The sequence below is a fragment of the Zootoca vivipara genome, chromosome 16, assembly GCF_965207765.1.
Source record: "Zootoca vivipara chromosome 16, rZooViv2.hap1.1, whole genome shotgun sequence".
NCBI lineage: Eukaryota > Metazoa > Chordata > Lepidosauria > Squamata > Lacertidae > Zootoca > Zootoca vivipara.
Window position 1 is genome coordinate 14,116,712 of NC_142599.1, and position 22,119 is coordinate 14,138,830.

The 22,119-nt window shown below is 47.1% G+C and overlaps 1 protein-coding gene across 1 annotated transcript in view; it reads left to right on the forward strand.

The window, feature by feature from the left end:
* Window positions 1–1,928: 1,928 nt before the first annotated feature.
* The window catches only part of SLC25A1 (solute carrier family 25 member 1), a 52,252-nt gene continuing 32,061 nt past the window's right edge, over window positions 1,929–22,119 (forward strand). Inside the window, exon 1 of the mRNA XM_035098027.3 lies at window positions 1,929–2,260. Within this exon, the coding sequence (XP_034953918.1) occupies window positions 2,146–2,260 (115 nt within the window). The 5' untranslated portion in view covers window positions 1,929–2,145. The remainder of the gene's footprint in view (window positions 2,261–22,119) is intronic.

Below are 22,119 nucleotides of genomic sequence, written 5' to 3' on the forward strand. Positions count from 1 at the left end.
GAATGTTTTGGAAGTCAAACGGACTTCCAGAACGAATTCCGTTCAACTTCCAAGGTACGACTGTGTATGGGACTTGAGATGGTTGTGCAACACACTACTGTGCCAGCTTGATGGGAAGGAGGCAGGGATTCACTGTTGAGAGGTTAATACAAGGGGCTGCAATGATGCTTCAAGTTCCTTGCATCCGCCAAGATGGGAATTGGTGGTGGGGTTATGCTTGCATGGGCACAGTACATCTGAAGTTCATTTCCCTAAACTGCAAGGCCGCATTTTAATTGGTGTCTGTGTTAGGAACCAAAGTGCCATGATTGTATAGCAGAACTGAAACACAAGTACAATAATTACAGGTGCTTTTTAGAAACTGCAGAAAGCAAGCACCATAGCCAGTGAGCCATTTAACCTCTCTCTGTGCCTGCCTCGGCATGTGTGTGCATCGTACAAAAGAAAACTCTTTGTTTTAGAAATACTGTCATTCCCACAAGTTTTAATAAATTTAAATAAAAGAATTGAGCTTCCTTTTTTTAGGAGAGCTGCAACACCACACCACGGTTCTAGAGTTTGTTTTGTTAATTGTGAGTTTACAGTTGCATGAAGGAGCATGCCTTAATTGAAATGCTGTGAGCCAGCATAAATTTAGTAGCCACTTGTAATCAAAGACCCTACTATTTAGGAAGTGGGCTGTGGTGTAGTTGCCCATTACTGGTAGGGCAGAAGGCAAGGAGGCCACCAGTAGGTGGCGCCAGAGATGGAAGCTTGCACCTTACAGATCCTGTTGGATTGCATTTTGACTCCCTGATGTAGCCCAAACCTGCCAGTCGGTTTTGTGGGAAGCCTTTACCCCTCTGACCTGTGGGTCTTCCCTATAAAATGAACCCCTTCTTAAGTGCAGAAGTAGGGAACCTGAGAGAGTGGAGTGTAATTAACGGGTATTTAATTAGCCCAACAGAGAATAAAATACACCCTGTACTTCATTAAGGCTAACTGAGCGTTCTGGGAAATTGACAATGCAAAGTTATTGGAGAACGTTTTACTGGCAAACCCCATTAAGGAGAAACATCCCGAAGAAGTGCCTAGTGGTTGAATTTCTCCACAGAACATTTAATAAATACAAGGTCCAGCGGGGGGGGGGGGGCACGTGGAAGGCAGGGAATGAGTACTACCCGGAGAATGGAAGAGTTAAATTTAATTCATAAATAAAAGCGAGTCTGATTTTTTAAAAAACCAAAACAAATGCAACTTTCTCCGTAGTTTCTGCTTACCCTGCAGAAATCGCAGCGCCACCTTAAATAGTAGGCAGGTTCTTAAAGCTCCAGTAGTAGCAGCAGCAGCCTTGGCAATAAGGCCCTTCCCTGTGTTTCTACCGTAAGTCAGACCTACCGCTCTGCCTTGCTCAGTGTTGTCTACACTGACTGGCAGCAGCAGCTCCCCAGGGTTTCAAACAATGGAGTCCCTGGAGATGCCGCGGATTGAAGCCGGGCCCTTCTGTATGCCAAGCAAATGCCCGGGCCACGGAGCTGCTCCAAAGCAGGAACTGTGCAACGCTGCCTTCGCTAAAATCTCTTTGCAAAAACAACACCACCCCAGCAAAGCGGACACCCCACCTACTCCCAAGAAGCGGATCGCTTGCACTCACTGGGTAGCTAGCTCAGTAGCACAGCGTGAGAATTTTAAGCCCACGGTCGTGGGTTCGAGTCCCACGTTGCGGGGGAAATTCCTGCATTGCAGGGGGTTGCGCTAGATGGTCCCCCGTGGTCCCTTCCAACTCTAAGATCGTCGCACAACACAGTTCGGGGAAAGCAAAAGCAAGCCAGCCCCTCCTCTGGCAGCTGTCTCCACCTCCTTTTCTTTTCCGCCCGTCTCTCCTTCAAGCCTTAAAACCAATGGCGAGCCCGTGACGCTAGCTGCGTGGCGAGCGGCTGCCCCACCTCCGCTCGCGGGAAAAGGGGGCGGCGGCGCCCGCGCTGGCTGGCTGGCTGGGCTCGGCTCCCCGCAGTATATAGAAGAAGCCCTGGCTGGGGTTCTGGCTGCAGCGATCTGGCATTTCCTCCAGCTCCTGCTTCCTTTGCCGCGGGATCAACACCACCACCACCACCCCGCCGCCAGTTCCGCGAGGGATCCGCTGCTTTTGCAAATCCTGCAACCGTCATGTCTCCATCCTCGACGCCCTTCGCCAGCCCTTTCGCCAGACCTCGCTGCCTGGCTGCAGCGGCTCCGGCGGGCAAAACTAAACTTACCCACCCGGGCAAAGCGATCTTAGCAGGTAAACAAACAGGAGTGGGTGAAAAAAACAAAAACAAAACCCCGACGGCGGCAGAAACCTTTTTCTGTATATTGTGACATTTTGTTGGACGGGGCGGAGGGGGGAGGTCTGCTCTAAAGTGGATCGGCTCTCAAGGTTTGCTGCATTTAATGTTTTTTAAACGTGCCGCAAAAAATTTGCGTTGAACTTCTCTTCTCTTTCCCCCCCCCCTCCCACTGCGCCGCTCTCTCTGGGAAAAGTTTGCAACTCAAAACTTCCCCCTTCCAAAGCGGATTTTGTTAAGAGCTCCTGCTGCTTGGCGCCGCAGTTTGGGGGATCCCTGCTTCTTGATGGGGGCAAGTTCTCTTTTGGAAGAGCAAGTCTGGGCTGGTGGAAGGAATCCTGCCAAGACCAGATGGTGCCTCTTTGCGAGGTGGATGTGTGTGTGTTTGTGCGTCTATTATCTCTCCCCTCCCGCCGCCGCCTTTTTTTCTTTGCGACCGGTAGTACATGAAACAACAAGCCACTCGCGACCCCGCCCCTTCTCGGCTGCTGTTCAGAGCTGATTGGCGGATCGGAATGGGTTGTGCCCCGCGTGCTTCTCTGTTGTTGGCTGGGTGCTCAAGTTCCTAGTCCCTGTTTGCCTCATGAGCTATGGGAGTAGCCGCCTTTCTGGGGAAACAGATAATGTGCCCTTCCGCAATGGTGTTGCGTTGTGGCTGCGTTCTGCAAAGCGTTCTAGACGAGATAACAGCACATCGATGGTGGATTTAATTCTAATTTATTAGTTGTTCCCTGTGGCTACCATATTGTCGATTTCTGGAGTAGATATAGCTACAGCAAAAGAGGGGACCCCCGCTCCCCTAGAACATTTGTGGTATTAAAAGCTATAGGATTTCATCAGGAAGTTCTAGGACAGGCATCCCCAAACTTCGCCCTACAGATGTTTCGGACTACAATTCCCATAATCCCCGAGCACTGGTCCTGTTAGCTAGGGATCATGGGAGTTGTAGGCCAAAGCATCTGGAGGGCTGCAGTTTGGGGGTGCCTGTTCTAGGATATGCGCTGGTTGGAAAGGAAGTATGTGTGACAGCCCCCAAACTTTTGCAGGTGCAAATAATATTGATGCATGCCTACCCAGTGAAAAGCACCTAATATTCCCTGGACTTTTAGTACAATGCATGGTGCTTTTGTTTTGACACCTAAAAATCTGGCTGCTTCCAAAGACTTGTCTTTTCTGCCTCTGCTCCACAAAACTGCTTTTGGAGGGTCTTCTTCCTGATTGATGGTTAAAATGACTATTGGTTGGTGCTGGTGCTTGAGGATAATGACAGGTGCTTAACAAAAAAAGTTTTTGTTTTAAAAATAATTCCTAAAGCCATGTTTCTTTCTTTTCTTTCTTTCATTTTAAATTTGATTTTTTTTATTGATACAGCTGGAAAAAGGGAAGGAAAGCAAATATACAAACAAAAATAACAATAAACACAAAATGTTCTTAACAAAATAATAAAGTGAAAATTGGTCTTAGAACTATAGACCTGACCTCCCGTCTATTCCTTATTTAATTTATGTATTACTTGTTGCCCATTTATGTATTACTTGTTGACCATAATATTTGATGAATTTTTGTATTTTAATATTTTGCTGGAAGCCACCAGGAGTGGCTGGGGAAACCCAGCCAGATGGGTGGGGTATAAATAAAATTATTATTATTATTAATGTTTGTTTAGGCAAGCACCTCCAGACAAGTGGACATGCATTTTAATCTGCTATTTGTAATTATTTTTTAATATTTTAAATAGTTGTGTGTAACTTCTTTTACTGATGAAATAAAAACAGTTATAAAACATCAAATTATTATAATAAGAAATGCATGAGGGAATAGAATACAGTTTTTCATAACAAAACACTTTTTTATTAGAGCAACAGCATAATAAAGGAAGAGAAAATTAGCAGCACGTATATTTATATGAATGTTTTGGACTGTTGGTAGATCTCTGTCCTCCATAAACTGTTATATCCCCTATTAAAGCTATCTAAGGCTGTACTGTATACATATCATACTTTTAAAGCACACACACTCCAAGAATTCTGGGAGCTGTAGCTTACCCCCAAAGAGCTATAACTCCCAGCACCCTTAACAAACTACAGCTTCCTGGGTGCTGCTTTTTCTAGGTGCTTTAAATCAGGGGTCAGCAAACTTTTTCAGCAGGGGGCCGGTCCACTGTCCGTCAGACCTTGCGGGGGGCCGGACTATTTTTTTTGGGGGGGGGGAATGAATGAATTCCTATGCCCTGCAAATAATCCAGAGATGCATTTTAAATACAAGCACACATTCTACTCATGTAAAAACACCAGGCAGGCCCCACAAACAACCCAGAGATGCATTTTAAATAAAAGAACACATTCTACTCATGTAAAAACATGCTGATTCCCAGACCGTCCGTGGGCCGGATTTAGAAGGCGATTGGGTTGCATCCGGCCCCGGGCCTTAGTTTGGGGTTTGGGGACCCCTGCTTTAAATGTATGGTTGTGCACTCAGCCTAAGCCTATAGAATGACTCCACTTTCTTGAGCCTTTTGTCAATTTTTTTTAGGTGGGGGGGGAGTGGGGAAGATTCCCTCTTTCCAGTTTCCTTCCAAATACTAGAATGCATATTTTTTTTCTTAATTTTAGAACAGTTTCCCCCAGTCATGGCTGCTGTGGGGTTTGTGTTTCGGCATTAATCCTGCACAGAGCTCTGTAGACACGGCTGTTTGAACAAGCTGGGCTCTCCCCTTCTTGCAAAGCAAATTGCGAAATATCTGCAAGCAAGCAAGGGCGCATGGCTAGCATTGTTCCAGGGCTTAATTGCATTAAACAGGCTGATCTGCCAGAGAAAGGTAATCAGTGCTTCTTGGCCAGCGGGGAGCCGCCAGTCCTCTTAGACTGACAGGAATTAATTCAGGGGATGCCTTTAGCTTGTTAAAAAATGCTTCCTATCCAACTCTAGAGCAGCCAAGAACATAGGAGGCTGTCTTGCATCGAACCAGACCATGACTCTATATTGCTCAGTACTGCCTACACTGGTTGGCAGCAGCTTTCCTGGGATTCAGACAGGGAAACATTCCCAAACTTTGTTGGAGATGCCGGGAATTGAACCAGGCAGAATTGAAGCTGGAGACAGGGCAGATGCTCTTCCCCAATATCAGAGGAGCACAGGCTTTTACAAAGTCAAACCAGTGATCATCTTGAATAGTGTTGTCTGCACTGACTGGCAGCAGCTTTTGGGGGGTTTCCACCAAGCGCCTTTCCTTGTCTCACCTGGAGAATTCAGCATTAGAAACTCGGGTATATAACCTGGGCGCCGAATGGCAGCTAGAATCTAGGTTGCAGCCGCCACAGCAGAATGTCTGTTGGCCGGGGGGGGGGGGGTGGAATTTGGCTACATGACCCTCGAGATCCCTTCCAGTTCTACCTGAAGGAACGTCTCCACCCCTATCATCTAGCCCAGGCACTGAGGTCCAGCTCCGGGGGCCTTCTGGTAACAGGGAACCAGGCAGAGGGCCTTCTCGGTGGTGGCGCCTGCCCTGTGGAACGCCCTCCCACCAGATGTCTAGGAAATGAACAACTATCTGACTTTTAGAAGACATCTGAAGGCAGCCCTGTTTAGGGAAAATTTTTAAGTCTGATGTTTTGTTGTGTTTTTAATATCCTGTTGTAAGCTGCCCAGAGTGGCTGAGAGGCCCGACCAGATGGGCAGGGTATAAGTAACAACAACAACAACAATTCTACACTTACATTATCTCAACTACATTGCTTGACTGTAGCTTGACAACAATTCCCTAGTCCCAGTATGCAAGAAGGGGGAATGCGCACAGTAGAAATGGAAATGGTATTAACTATGGACTAGGGAAGAGGTTTTTGAACTGTGCTTGCCAACCTGGCCCCCAGAAATCTCCACTTCGTCGCAATTGGACCTACATTTAAAGTAGTGTCAGACCCCGTTCAGCAAACAAACAGTGCATATTCAGATGTTTAAAACAGTGCATATTTGCAAAATATGTGCCAACTCACCAATGTAGCTCATAAGTGTCATGGAGCACAAAAATGCCAACAAAATTACACATCAACCCCTTTGCCCTCCCCCCTCACTCCTGACCAGTCCCCCTCTCTTTGCCTCACCCTCATTGCCAGTCCCCTACAACTCACCCCAAGCCCCTCCCCTCTTCCTCAAGCCCCTCCTTCTCAGAGTCCCTCCCTTTTTAAAGGCGGCGGGAGGCCCTTTGCAAAGCCTCTCTCCCTTTTGTTAAACCTCTCTGCAAGCACGTTTGCCAAAGGGCGCTCTAGAGGCACCTCCATTGAACAGCTTGCCTGGGCCAGCCAGCTGTTCCCCACAGTGCAGTTGGTGTGGCTGCAGAGCGTGACGACAGCCTACATCTTTTATGTATATAGGGAGACAAATTGTCACGAAACCCAAACACGTTTTGACCTTGGTCTTCCTCAGGGGTCTCCGTGCTGCCTACTTGACAACTGATTGCATTCTTTTGTTAAGGATATAAAGAGATGTTTGTGGCTTTTTTCTTGGCGTTTTTTAAACCCATTCATTTTTGGGGGGGGGAGGGGGGGTATGAATTCACATTAGTTTGCCACTTTTCCTCCCACCCCAATCTTTTTAGCACACCCTGCCACAGGGTCAAGACTTTCCTTGCCACCACCAACGTATTTGCTTGGCTCTTAAATTTCTCTGTCCCGGGGAGGTAGCGGTTAAACCAGTTCCCTTTTCGGAGAGGACTGGGTGGTTTTATTCTGTGAGCACACACAGGTTTGAAATGATCCATCACCCTCCCTCGCATTTGTGGGCACCTCTTCCTGACAGCTGGCTGACGCTACCAGCATGTACCCTTCATTTTTCAGTTTGAAAGGTTGCGCGCTCTGAATATGAAAAAAGGGTGTTTGTTTCCATGGCCAGAACACTCTAAAAGAGCGATTCTGACGAGAGAGAGCACGTTTACAAATCTTGTTTTGTGGCCTTGCAAAATTTTGGAACAGTTTTGAATAATGAAAGGTATGAGAGCACTTGGGAGGAGAGAGAGTGGGGGCTTCATAGAGGTCAGAAAGGGAGACCCTTCTAAGGTGTTGGCTTTGTGTGGGTAGGCAGACGATCGGGCAAAATGGGTGTAATAAAGGCTTGATTGTGGCAGTGAAAAGAACAAAGGTTGTCTTGAAAAGCTGGGGGGGGGGTTGTGTGTGTTTTACATAGACTAGTCTGGTGGAATTCAGATTTTTCAGCTGCCAAGGAATGCTATAAATGCGGAGCCATCTGTCAAGGGTGGTTTGCATATTGCGGAGGATTCTGGGATGTGGGCAGAATGTGTATCCCCAAAACACATGGGAGTCTCTTGGGCATTCCCTTCGCTTGCGCAAACAGCGCATCCTTGCATGCCCCCAGCATGCAGCCATAGCTGTTCTTTATAGAGGACCATGGGTTGTGGTGAACCTGACAGCCCCCTTTGGGACAATCCATCTGCCGATAACAGTAATCCTATGAAGAGGCCTGGTGGATCAACCATTACTTACAGTGCTATGGGCAGCAGGGGGGAATTTGCAATTTAATGAGGCGAAAACTCAAACCTTGCAAGTCAACTGAACACTTTCCTGAATTTTTGCAGTGCAAATCTCCAACCAAATAGCATGTACATACAGTGGTACCTCTACTTACGAATTTAATGCGTTCCGAACGCACATTTGTAAGTCGAAAAAAATTGTAAGTCGAATCCCATAGGAATGCATTGGAAGAAAAAATTCGTAAGTCAAAGCAACCCTATCTAAAAATTCGTAAGTAGAAAAAGATGGCGGACGGAGCTCCATTTGTAAGTAGAAAAATTCGTAAGTAGAGTTATTTGTAAGTAGAGGTACCACTGTATTAGGGGAAAGTGTACATGAAAACGCATGTATTGGGGAAACTTAACATATACAATTGCTTTATACTGGGGAAAACGGCTTGCAAAAAATCTGTATGTTGGGGCGAACAGCTTACGAAAAGCGTGTTTTGTTAGGAGAAATTTGCACTAAGATTTGCTGGTGAATTTTCACGAGATTTTATTTTATTTTTTAAGTTGGTAATTGCTGCAAAAATTAGGAGAACTGAATCTGAGTGAAAAATGGAGAGGGAACTGAAATTGACCGATGTAGCCACCCCTAATGCCAAGCCTGATTTGCTTGTAAAACTGTAAAACGTTATCATTTTAAGTGAGCCAATGCTTTGCTTCCCGAAGTGAATCTGAAGGTATCAGATCATCCGGGTTCCTTCTTTCCCTTCCTCCTCACCACCAAAGGAAAGCAGAAGAATATGTTTGCCCCCAGCTTGGCTGCAGGAGTTGCTGGAAGGAGGCGTACAAGGAGCCACCCGACTGTCTCAGGGGCTCCACTCCAGATTTGCGCAGAGTTTATTTGCTCCTTAGCCATTTCTTTTCCTGAAGATACCCCACAAGACAGTGGAAGTTTAGGATCAGAGCTTTCCTTCCCCTAGATGGGCTACCTTCCGAGGCTGATGTGCCCCATGTGCTATGTGTGTATTATATGATATTTTGGAGTGAGATTGTCTTATTTGGTGTTTCCTTTTGTTGTTGTCGTTTAGTTGTGTCCGACTCTTCGTGACCCCATAGACCAGAGCACGCCAGGCACTCCTGTCTTCCACTGCCTCCCGCAGTTTGGTCAAACTCATGTTCGTAGCTTCGAGAACACTGTCCAACCATCTCGTCCTCTGTCGTCCCCTTCTCCTAGTGCCCTCCATCTTTCCCAACATCAGGGTCTTTTCCAGGGAGTCTTCTCTTCTCATGAGGTGGCCAAAGTCTTGGAGCCTCAGCTTCACAATCTGTCCTTCCAGTGACCACTCAGGGCTGATTTCCTTCAGAATGGATAGGTTTGATCTTCTTGCAGTCCATGGGACTCTCAAGAGTCTCCCCCAGCACCATAATTCAAAAGCATCAATGCTTCAGCTATTAGCCTTCTTTATGGTCCAGCTCTCACTTCCATACACTTTCCTTTTATTTAGATGTAATGTTTTCTGGCACAGGGCGGGTTGCAAGTAAATCATGCTAGTTGCTGGGGAACACCGGCGGGAAACGGTGGTTGCTCTCATACTCTGTTTGTGGGACCCCCATCTTCATTTGGTTGGCCGCTATGAGATCTTGGACGGATCCAGTTCTGTTCTTCTGAGGATTCAAGGCCGGTGGGGGCTTCAGCCATCAAGTCGAAATCCATAAAAGCAGCCTTGAGCTTTTTTGCATCCTTTGTCTGAAATGCTAGAAAAACCCCTTTGTCATACTTGCTAATGCATTCCCCCCCCTTCTTAATAGCAAAGAGATGGTGCAAGCGAGAGACACGTAAAGTACAGGCCAGTGAGGGACAGGGCAGGTTGCTTCACCCTCCCGCTGTTATCTTCTGCATTTGTTGACCCACCGTGTTTACCAGTCCAGTTTTTTGAGCAAACTGTGTGCTCAGAAGAAGGCTGCCGTTTCGTATTTTCCAGCATGTTCCACTCTTCCCTGCCTGCATTGTGTTCTGCGAGTAAAAGGCTCTATTATCATTGGACTGTAACATCTTAAGTGACAGGCCCCAGGACTTGCTGGAAAGGAGAAATGTTGGCAGGGGCTTGGAATAGGTTGCCTCGATGGGCCGCTGCAAACGAAGAATTCTCCCATCTGATTTATAGCAAAGGCTTCTGATTAGATTGGGGTGTTATCCCCCTCCTTCTGCCCCACTCTCCCAGGTGTTTGATGGATATCAACCTTGCACGCTTACATTTTTTATTACAAAGCCTTGATTGATAGCAGGGCTGGGGGGGTGTTTTTAGCTTGGGGGCCTCGTTCGCTTTTAGGCAAGCTTTCGGGGGCCACATGCTGGAGGTAGACGGAGGAAAAAGTGGGAGAAGCATTGGATGCTAATAGAATTGTAGAGTTGGAAAGGATCCCAAGGGTCATCTAGTCCAACCCCCTGCATCCATGATCCATAGAGCTGGTGTGTGTGTGTGTGTGTTTTCTCTGAAGTGTGGGAAAGGCGCTCATTCTTATTATTGTTAGCAAATTTGTTTAAATTACCAGATGCAGTCTGGGAAGAAAAGTCCTGATAGCATTCTACTGAACAAACCGAACAAAAACAGCATATAATTTGAGGGGAAAGGAAGTGAGAGGTTTCGCCTTTTGTAAATGTAATCTTTATTGAGTTTTAATACCAACATTTATCTAAAGATATCTGTCGTCCAAATTTCAAGTACAGATTTTTTCCAATTCACTTACGTTAAACCCCCCCCCCCTCACCAAGAAAGCCAACAAATGCAAGCACACCCCAAAATATACTACGCAGTGTAATTTCAACAAGGTTTTGTCTTTCTTAGACCAGGCCTTGTGCATAGCAGGGAGCGATTCAACCAAACATACAGAGGGAAAACTACCTCAGAACTGTGCAGCCAATCAGAGCGCCGTACTGGTTCATTGAGGATCAAGCCACTCTGCCTGGTTGTTAACCAACACCTCCACTGCCCCTCCCCTTGCTAGTTGACTTTTACATTAATATGATTAACCCTTAAATTACACACTGAATGATCCCTGCTGTTGCTCTTCCAGCAGCTACATGACTTAACTTGAGGACCAAGTCCTGGAATTGAAAATGGATTCAGGGGCAAATTGCAGGCTTAATTTAAGCCCAGCTTGGCCGACAGCCCACAAACAACAACAGGCCTGCCAGCTTTGAAGTGCATGCCTGTACGTGACTTGTCAACGCTCTCTCTTTCACCTCCCCCATTCTTTTAAAGTTACCTGGTTAGTTTTTCTTGCTGGCCATTCTCCAGCCAAACTGCTTGGAGCCAGCTTGCAAAATGGAACTTATAAAAAGAAATTGCAATAAAACGGCACTGCAGTAAAACTGCAATAACGGAGATAAAATCGCAGAAGAGGAGAATCAAATAGCCAGCAAGAAACTACTTGTAGAAAACCAAACACAAAAGTTAAAAAAGCTTTCCCCCCAACCCCTGGTTCTGGAACAAAACAGAGGTTGTCGTGATGACCACCAATATCCTTAAAAGAGGACATGACAAATTCTTGGGAGGGGAAGGCGATCAATGGCTTCTAGGCAAGATGGCTGCATACTATACCCTCTGCATGCCTCTGAATACCAGTTTCTGGCAAACACAAGTTGGGTGAGTTTCTGTGGCATTCAGGTCCTGCTTGTGGACTTCCTATTGGCCGCTGTGAGAACAGGATGATGCACCGCATGGCCTTTAAATTTTTTTTTTAATTTATTACCTTGTTCTTCCCTTTATTAAAGACCAAAATTTCCAGGAGTTATGAGATTTTGAGGCAGTAATTATAGTCTGCCAACGCTTTAATTTCCATTCCCTTTTGGCCGATTTCTGGGTCTGTTTGTATGCTTTTTTAGCCAGGGGATAAGATGGAGGTAAGGCAGGAGCACCGGAGAGTTTATAGTCATTATATATTGTGTGTAGATGGAGTCTGGCTTGTTTGCAAGAGGAGTTGAACCAAGGGGCGTCAAATTTAAAATAATGGTTTTTAACTCCATAGGCTGGAGAAGTAAAAAAGCGAGTTAAAACTACTATCAGACAAGAAAAATAATAATCATACACTTAATTGGATCATGCGGGACTTTTCCTATGTCCGGCTGGTCGCCAGGAAACTTTTCTCAGATAAAATCCCTATATGTGCAAGGGCAGGGGACCATTTAATCCCCTTTATTTTAGTGCACCGCATGGCCTTGGCTGGATCCAGTAGGGCCACAACAAAGGAGGCCCCGTTGTCCTTATCTCTTTGCTTCCTGCCAGCAGCTGCTGGTGCCTTGATTTCATAGTATCAGGGCCAGTCCCTGTCTTTTGGGGGGGGGGGTTGATTCTTCAATGCTGGCAGGTGAGATTAGGAAGGTTAGAATGGTTGCCATACCCTCTCTTTACAGCAACAGTCATACCTTGGTTCCCGAATGGCTTAGTTGCCGAACAAATCTTCTCCTGAACGCTGCAAACCCGGAAGTAAGTGTTCCGGTTTGTGAGCGTTTTTCGGAAGCTGAACTTCCTACGTGGCTTCTGCTTAAATGCAGGAAGCTCCTGCAGCCAATCGGAAGCTGTACCTTGGTTTTCGAACGGACTAAGTTCGAGAACCAAGGTACAACTGTATTGTTGTTCGGTCCCGGGCCTGTTGTTGTTCAATGTCTTTTATAAACAACTTGGACAAAGCAATTGAGGGAGATGTTCACCAAGTTTGTAGAAGGCACCAAACTGGGAGGGGCAGCTGATACAGCAGAAGACGGAATCGGGATTCAAAGATGACCTGAACAGATTGGAGAACTGGACCCAAACTAGCAAAATTTCAGTAGGGACAACTTTAGCCTCTGCAAGAAGAACCAGCTACACAATTATAAGATGGGGGACACATTGCTAGCCAGTGAAAAGGATCTCAGGGTCTTAGTAGAGCTCAAGCATCACACGAGCCAACAGTGTGATGCAGCAGCAAAAAATGCTAATGCTATTCTAGGCTGCACCAATAGAAGTATAGTGGTCCCAATCGAGGGAAGTAATAGTACCCCTCTATTCTGCCTTGGTTAGACCACACCGGGACCACTGTGTCCTGCTCTGGGTGGCAGCATTTAAGAAGGATATTGACAAGCTGGCACATGTGCAGAGATGGGCGACCAGGAATATCAAGGATCTGGAAACCAAGCCTTATGAGGAATGGTTGAGGGAGCTGGGTGTGTTTCGCCTGGAAAAGAGGAGACTGAGAGGAGATATGGTAGCCACCGTCCGATATCTCAAGGGCTGTCTCGTGGAGGATGGAGCAAGCTTGTTTTCTCCTGCTCTGGAGGGTAGGATCCAGACCGATGGATTTGAGTTACAAGAAAGGAGATTCCCATGAAATATCAGGAAGAACTTTCCAACAGTAAGAGCTGATAGACAGTGGTATGGACCTCCTTCATAAGGTGGTGGTCTCTTCTTCATGGAAGGTTTTCAAGCAGAAGTTGGGAGTCGTGGATGGTTTAGTTGAGGTTCCTGCATTGCAAGGGGGGTTGGACTTGGGTCACCCTTAGGGTCCCTTCAACTCTATGGTTCTATGACCCAATGGCCTGACTCGGAATAAGGCAGCTTCCTACGGTCTCCTTCAAATCTGCCTCCGGTTGTGCTTCTTTTTGCTCCCAGACATTGATTTTTGCCTCTGTTTTGCTGGCTTTCCCTCCATCTGCTGAGTTGGCAGTTCGAGAAGCTTCTGCTCGGGGAAGGAAAGCCATCATCTGCAGAACAAACAAAATGACAGGGTGAGCAGAGAACCGCCTCTGATCAGAGCAGCTAAAAAACAAACAGTTGAACCGCCTGGCACAATGCCCAGTCCTTAAGAGCAGACCTCCCCTCTCCTGGTATCTGTTTGAGCCATTTAAGAGCACAAAGACCCCGATTGGCCCAAGTAGTTCAGCATCCTGTTCTCACAGTGGCCAACCAGAAGCCCAGGGGAAGACTGCAAGCAGGATTTGAGCACAAGAGCCCTATCCTGCTCTGGTAGCTTCCATCAACTGGGGAGGCAGAGAAATCATGATTCGTCGCAAAGCGTGACAAAATTTACATCCTGCAAATACTTTGTGAAACATCACATATCAACCGTTATGCACTAGGATTAAACAGTCCACGAGTTACGGTGACATTTGCAAAGTCCTGGCAATAGAAATGTGGCTTTATTTTGAGTTTGCCTTGTGCCGTTTTTAATATATTGGGTGTTGCTTTCAAAGAGGAATAGCGTCTCCTGACCAGAAGCACGCTTTGTGCTGTAACATTTTGTTGCAGTTGTCACCTGGTCATACATCAAATGTGCAGTTTCTGAGGGTTTGGCCGCTGGCCCAGTCATTGTTGGGGCGTGTGGCTAGCATCTCCTTTCTAGCCCACGTACTTTACTGTGTGTGTTGTCTGAGCGACAGTTCAGAGTGCTGCATGCCATGCTTGAGCGAATTAAGAGACAGGTTCCCTTTGAAGCTGCTTCTGTGTCGTTTTTAAGAAAGCAAATTACTTAGGATTTGAAGTGTGCTCTCCCAGGTCCTCACCTGGCACTCTAACCGCTGCACCACACTGCCTCTTTGAACAGAATGGGCACCCCATCTGGCTCAAATAGCCCCTGATATGTGATGCTTAGTGGAACTGCAGAAACGTTTCATGTCCTATGTGATCCTCTCCCTCCCTTGAGGACTTTGAACCCACCGATTGGGTTCTCGCAACGGGGCAAAAGTCCTCGACTTGAATCCCCACTTCTGCAATCTCCGGGGCAGGAGGTGAGTGGCGTTTAGGACTGTGCGTGCTTAATCTTTAGCTCGGAGCCAAAGGAGAAACTGTGCTGAAGGTCATGGCCGGTTATATCTCATTGGCGGAGAAAAATGTCGCCTGAGATCACCGACACCAGAATTGCCCTTTCCCCTACCTAGCTGATCAGGGTGGTTGTGTTTGGTTGTTTTTGCTTGTTTCAAAGCTGGCAGAAAGATTTCGTGCAGTTGGCTGGGTGCAATCCAGTGGGCCGTTACCACCGCCTGTTCCCATCCTATCATGTTGTCTTAAGAATATAAGAGCCTGCTGGATCAGGCCAATGGCCCGTCTAGTCCAGCATCCTGTTCTCACAGTGGCCAACCAGATGCCTAGGGAAAGCTCAAAATCAGGACCCGGGTACAAGAGCCCTCTTCCTTCCCGAGCAGCGTTCGAAATCCGCCAGACGCATTTCGCACCTGGCTGTCGGCCACTTGGAACCAAGTGAGGACGCCCAGACTCCAGGATGGCGTCTGACATTTCCACCGTCTTGGAGGTGCATGTTTGGGGATCCTTGGTTTCTTGCCGGCTTTCACACACTAACAGAATTCTGTCTGTGATATTTTATCTGCACAATTGGAATGAATGTGAGGAGCCAAGTTACAGGGAACCAGGCAGAGGGCCTTCTCGGTAGTGGCACCCGCCCTGTGGAACGCCCTCCCGCCAGATGTCAAAGAGAGAAACAACTACCAGACTTTTAGGAGAACATCTGAAGGCAGCCCTGTTTAGGGAAGCTTTTAATGTTTAATAGATTATTGCATTTTAATGTTCTGTTCTGTTGGAAGCCGCCCAGAGTGGCTGGGGAAACGCAACGAGATGGGCGGGGTATAAATAAATTATTATTATTATTATTATTATTATTATTATTATTATTATTATTTTATTTATTACCAAAATGCCGTGTTGAAAAATACGACTTTCTAGCCGTCTGGCAACCAGGCATTCCGTTTTGGCGACTATAACCCTGGGTTTAAGGAGCTACAGTGGTACCTCGACTTACGAAGGTGATCTGTTCCGCGACGCTCTTCGTAAGTCGAAACCTTCGGATGTCGAAGTGTCCATTTTGCGCATGCACGGAGCGCAACTTTACGCTTCTGCACAGGTGCAGACCGCGCACGCAGCGAAAATACTTTGGAAGTCGAGGCATTTGGATGTCGACGTACCACTGTATTGGGCACCGAGCTTATATATCTGAGTTTGTCTGAGCTTATATATCTGAGCATTGCTGCCTCCAAGTGTGATGATGAGCCATTTGGAAAAGCAAAGAGATGGGGCTATTTGCCCCAGCTTGGAGCCAGTTAGAAGACAAAGGCAGAGTCTGAAGTATTATTATTTATTATTTGTTGAATTTATATACTGCCCTAAACCCGGAGGCCTCAGGGCGGCTCACAGTAATGATCAACATTAAAACTACAATATATATATATATATATATATATATATATATATATATATATATATATATATATATATCAAAATAAAAACAACAACCCAATAACACCCCCCCAAAAAGAGCCACATTTTAAAAGGGCATAGGATGTCAATCAAATCAACCAAAGGCCTGGTTTAAAAGGAACTTTTTTGCCTGGCGCCTAAAGGTGTATAATGAAGGCACCAGGCGAACTTTCTTGGGGAGAGCATTCCACAGACGGGGAGCCAATGCAGAGAAGGCCCCGTTCTTGTGTTGCCACCCTCCGGACCTCTCGAGGAGGAGGGACACGAAGAAGGGCCTCAGAAGATGATTCAGGATCCGGGTAGGTTCATATGGAAAGAGGCGGTCCTTGAGGTATTGTGGTAGAGTTGTAAAGTTGGCAATTTGTGACCTAGAGGTGTCAGGCTGTTAAAAGCGGCAAGCTGAAGAGAGAGTCAGAGCAAGATGGCTGGTGTTTGCATGAATCCAGGGGTGCGGCTGTGGGAGAAGCAAGAGCCTCTTGGGGTTTTGATGCTGTGAACTCCTCCATTGTCGTTCAGAGATTGGGGTGGCGTACAACGGTATAACCAAACTCTCAACAGTAAATGGTTTTGGCAATGTCCCCCTGCTCCCCCCAAAAAGAACCTGGCTTTGGCCTGCTGTTCTCAGGATCAAAGTAAGATATCATTTTACTTTAAAAAAGTGTTGCCTTTTCGAAACACTTTTTCTCAAATGCAAATCCCTGTTAATGCATGAAATGGTTAAGGGCTTAAATGGTTCAGCTTTAATCAGAGTCGGGTTTTAATTGCAACGAAATCCCAGGGAAAAGCGCAGGGTGGAACCTTTGTATTACCACTGGGGTTTTTTTGTTTGTTGTTCCAGGCATAAAAATGGCCCCAGTTGCAGCCTCCCACAGTTAGTCCTTTTAATTTTCCTCTTGGAGGCTTGAAAAGGACCTCATGCCTGTCGCTGATGAGCTGGCAGCTGTGCAGTTTCAGACTCTAAAAAGAAGGCAAAAACGAGAATGGGGAGCAAAATCCCAGCCATAGTCTTCCTATCCTGGTGCCCTCCAGATGTTCTGGACAACAACAATAGCCACCACCAGCGGATCTGTGCCCATTGAATTTTGAGGGTCAAAAATAAAACATTAAATACATTTAGCAAATACCCACCCCGACTCCCAAACGCTGTACTGTTTGTAAGCCTCATCTGAAGGCTACCGGAGACATCCTTTAGCCAACCTCTTGCAAGAATCTGTTTAGGTAGGTTTTAAATGTTAGATGCTTTATCGTGTTTTTAATATTCTGTTCAGAGCCACCCAGGGTGGCTGGGGAAACCCAGCCAGATGGGTGGGGTATAAATAAAAAAGTATTATTCTTATTTATTATTATTAATTATATATTCCTGGTTGTCACCACCATTGGAACCCTGCACTTTGTTGGTGTCAACTTTGACCTCCGTGCACCAATGGGAGTTGGAGCAGGGGACCCAGAGAAAATCTTATAGCTCCTTCCCTTCCATTTTTGCTTTGCAGGAAGTCCCTTCAAGTTCAGTTTCCCCTAGTAAGACCAAAAGCCTTAATAAGTAGGAATGGATGAATTTTAGCCAGCATTTTAGTTTGGATTTCTCAGAATGTTTGCATGCCATTTTTACAGTAATAAACGCATTTTTGCAAGTAAGGTAAAGGGTCCAGTCGTGACCGACTCTGGGGTTGCAGCGCTCATCTAGCGTTATTGGCCGAGGGAGCCGGCGTACAGCTTCCAGGTCATGTGGCCAGCATGACAAAGCCGCTTCTGGCGAACCAGAGCAGCACACGGAAATGCCGTTTACCTTCCCGCTGTAGCGGTTCCTATTTATCTACTTGCACTTTGACATGCTTTCAAACGGCTAGGTTGGCAGGAGCAGGGACCGAGCAACGGGAGCTCACCCCGTCACAGGGATTCGAACCGCCAACCTTCTGATCGGCAAGCCCTAGGCTCTGTGGTTTAACCCACAGCACCACCCGCATCATTTTTGCAAGTAGTTTCTCCCAAATACAATGCATTTGTATACAGTGGTGCCTCGCTTAACAAATGCCCTGCTTAACGAAATTTCCGCTTAACGAAAGGCTTTTTCGAGCGGAGCTTGCCTCGCTAGACGAATGCGTTTTATGAAAAAATCATCTAGCGAATCGCGGTTTCCCATAGGAATGCATTGAAATTCAATTAATGCGTTCCTATGGGCAAAAAAAAATTCAATGCATTCCTATGGGATTCGCTAGACGAATTTTTTCGCTATAAGAAAAGACCCGTGGAACGAATTAATTTTGTCTAGCGAGGCACCACTGTACGTACTTTTCACGTGCATATTCATTTTTTGCACACTTATCTAGCGTCTATGTATTTCTGTGTACACATTACTTGGTTGGAGGAGTGTGGATTTTGAAGGACGACTGCATTTTCGGTGTGCATATTGTTGGAGGAAGACGAATTGGATAGATTCAGGTTTTGTAATCTTCTGATCTATTTCTAGACCTGGTGAAGAAGTTAGCAGAGCTTTTGTCTTCTCCAATAGCCAATAATAATAATAATAATAATCCTATATAATAAAGTCCCTGTGTCTCTGCATCCAGATTCCGTGTGTCCCGTTTTCCGCGCTACTGAGCATGTGCCCCACGGGCACAGGGATTGGACGCAGAGACTGGACGCACACAGAGCCGGGGGGGGCGGAATGCGGTTCTCTCTCCCTCAACGGCTTCCCCTCCAAACTGCCGTTCCGCGCCTCGCCTCCCGATTAATGGCGCGAGGGGAAGAGGGGAAGGGACCGTGAGGGATTGAGACACGAGCGCGCGTTGCCCGCCGCTGGCGGGGCGTTCGTGTCCCCGCCGCCGCCGTTCCCCACCCCCACCCCATTGTCGCATCCCAACCCCTCCCCCCACCTGGCATGTGGCGGGCTCAGCTCTGGGTGGGTTGGGAAAGGCGAGGAGAAGGAGGCTGCTTTCCCCCCTTTTTTTCTCTCCTACGCCCCCCACCCCCCGACGACCAGCAGCAAGCGGGCGTCACGCACACACACACTCTCTCTCCCCCCACCCCTCTGCCTACTGTTTCCCTCGCGGTGCAGGGTCAGAGGCAGACAGAAGCGGGGACAGCACATGGGGGGGAGGAGGAGCAGCCCGGGGGGAGGAGATGTTTGACAGGGAGCAGGGAAGGAGGGGCGGGTGGCAGCTGCCCGCCGCCCGCCCCTCTTTCCCTGCTCCGTGAAGCATCTCCTCTGCTACCCCGTGCCTCCGCTGCGTTCAGCAAGAAGCCCGTGGCAGCGGAGGGATGCTGCTCATTCTTCCCCGCTAACCCTTCGCAAAAGCAGGCTCGAGCCCAGGGGGAGGGCAGGAAGGAAAGAGGGCCCTGGCCGCCCCTACCTTCCCCCCTCCCCTGCCTAGGCATGGACCGCAGCGGAGGAGGAGGAGGCGGAGCAGCGACAGAGGAGCAGCGCCGGTGGCAGCCCAGGAGAGTCCCGGCACGTGTGGGTAGAGAAAAGAAGGGAGGGGGAGAGGGGGGAATGGGCGGGGGGAATTGCATGTTCTAGCACCCGTTAATTTAACGGGCTTCAAGATACTAGTAATAATAATAATACAGTGGTACCTCGACTTCCGAAGGTTTCGACTTACGAAGTCGGCAAACCCGGAAGTATTTTTGCCGTGCGCGCGTTCTGCGCAAAATGCACGCTTCGACATCCGAAGGTTTTGACTTACGAAGAGCGCCGTGGAACAGATCACCTTCGTAAGTCGAGGTACCACTGTAATAATAATAATAATAATAATAATAATAATAATAATAATAATAAGGCAAACACCCCCTGCCCCAACTTGATCTTGATCTTGCACAAAAGAAAGCTGGACTTTGTGACTGTATAAACTATGCAAATTGGCTGTGCTGCTTCTAATTCTGTGGGTGACAAGGAACACAGAGGAATTTTGTAAGCCACGCTTTAAATTGTGTGTAGTGCCACGCAAGTATTCAGGCTGAAATGGCGCTGGTGGGGAATCCTGTTCAGCACCACAAAATAGGAATGCATTGGTCCTTTTTCAAAAATCTTTTAACGATTCTGCTTTGCTAGTTCACAACCATAGAGTGCATGAGAAACCTGCCTGGAGTTTTCATTGATTCTGTTAGCCCAGCTTTCGGGCGACATACATATACTCTACAATTAATTGTAGTCTAGTTCCCTTCCGTTCATATTTTGCTCGCACTCAGCTGCACCATGGGTTTCGTAGTATTGAAGGCATGCAAGCGCTTCTACAAATCCCTATATGTGTTTGGGTTTTTTTTTATAAAAAAAAAATGCATCCTGCTTTCCCCCCCAAAAAGCAGCATATAACAAAATAAATTAAGAAGAGCTGCTGGATCAGACCAAAAGCCTATATAGTCCAGCATCCTGTTCTCAACAGTAGCCAACCAGAGGCCCTTGGGAAGCCGGAAAACAGGACCTGAGCAATTGTGGGATAATCTAGAACAGGCACCCCCAAACTTCGGCCCTCCAGATGTTTTGGGCGACAATTCCCATCTTCCCCGACCACTGGTCCTGTTAGCTAGGGATCATGGGAGTTGTAGGCTAAAACATCTGAAGGGGATGCCTGATCTAGAAGATGAGTTGAATGCACGGTGGGAAGCTTTGTGGGTCTTGGTAAATCTATCTACTGTTTTTTGGAACACAATTTGTGGCGCCTTTCGTGCTTCAGCGGTTCCTAGCCAGAGTTGGTGCTTTGCATGGCTTTATTATTTGCAGTTTTATAAGCTAAGTGCAGGGCTTTTGTGTTGTGTGTGTGCGCTTGTGGGGAGTGTGGCTGGAGGTTACAACCGAGCTTTTATGCAATTGCCAATCAGTAGATCTCTCTCTCTCTCCTCTTTTTCACCTACTTGTCTCTGCAAGAGCCACTAATGGGGAAAGCTAAGAGCACCCTTGGGGTAAACTTTAACCGGCTGGCTTTTTAATGCAGGCTGATGGTGGCATTTCTTCGGGGCCGCCTGGAGTCGGTTCCTATAGGAGTGGGCAACTTTATTGGCTCCACTGGCTGGATCCGTCTCAGGATTGGCCTCCTGGGCCAAATTTGATAGGTGGGTGTGTTTTCACTGACCGGGACTTCAAATTAACTTGCAGTAGCGCACTGCTCAGAGGAAGGGTCCGTTCCCGTCCCCCGCCTTCATTTCAGCACAGGGCATAAGAAAGCTGCCTCGTACAGCTGCGCCGAACCATTGGCCCATCTCACTCAGTATTGTCTGCACTGACCGGCAGCAGCTCTTCAAGGGTCTCTCTCCCAGCCCTACCTGCCAGAGGCCAGGGATTGAACTGTGCATGGAAATTGCCCTAATCTCAGGAAGCAGTTTGCATCGAAATCCCTTTGGTAAAATTGAGTTTCCCACCGAGTGGCAGATTTTGTGCAAACCCCTTCCTCAATCGTGGAACAGGAGCTGGCAGCCAAACTGAGCAGGATTTAACCCCTTGCTCATCAGCAGGCAAGCAGGGATTAAAAACCGGCTGCATTGTAGGTTCCGCATCCCTGTGTGTACAATCTTTCTTTCTTTCTTTCTTTCTTTCTTTCTTTCTTTCTTTCTTTCTTTCTTTCTTTCTTTCGTGTGTTATTCCCACAAGAGAGACTTTTTTAAAAAAAGCCTTAAACAGTACGGTAATTCTCATTTAAACTTTCCCATTAAGATTGAAGCCAAGTTAGAGGGAACCTGGCAGAGGGCCTTCTCGGTAGTGGCACCCACCCTGTGGGATGCCCTCTCACCAGAGGTCAAAGAGAACAACAACTACCAGACCTTTAGAAGGCATCTCAAGGCAGCCCTGTTTAGGGAAGCTTTTAATGTTTGATGGATTTCTGTATTTTAATATTTTGTTGGAAGCCGCCCAGAGTGGCTGGGGGAACCCGGCCAAATGGGCGGGGTATAAATAATAAATTATTATTATTATTATTATATTATTATTATTTTGGAGAGAAACTCTCGCCATTGTTTTATTTTTAACTTGAGTTTTTGAAACCACGGGCTCATTCCAGACCTAACCTCTGGATCCACCAACCCTACCCACCTACCCACCCCGGTTTTAGTCAAATCATGACCCCCCCCCCATAATAGTCATTTCAGGTGGAACCATCATGAAAGCCCAGGGGTCAGT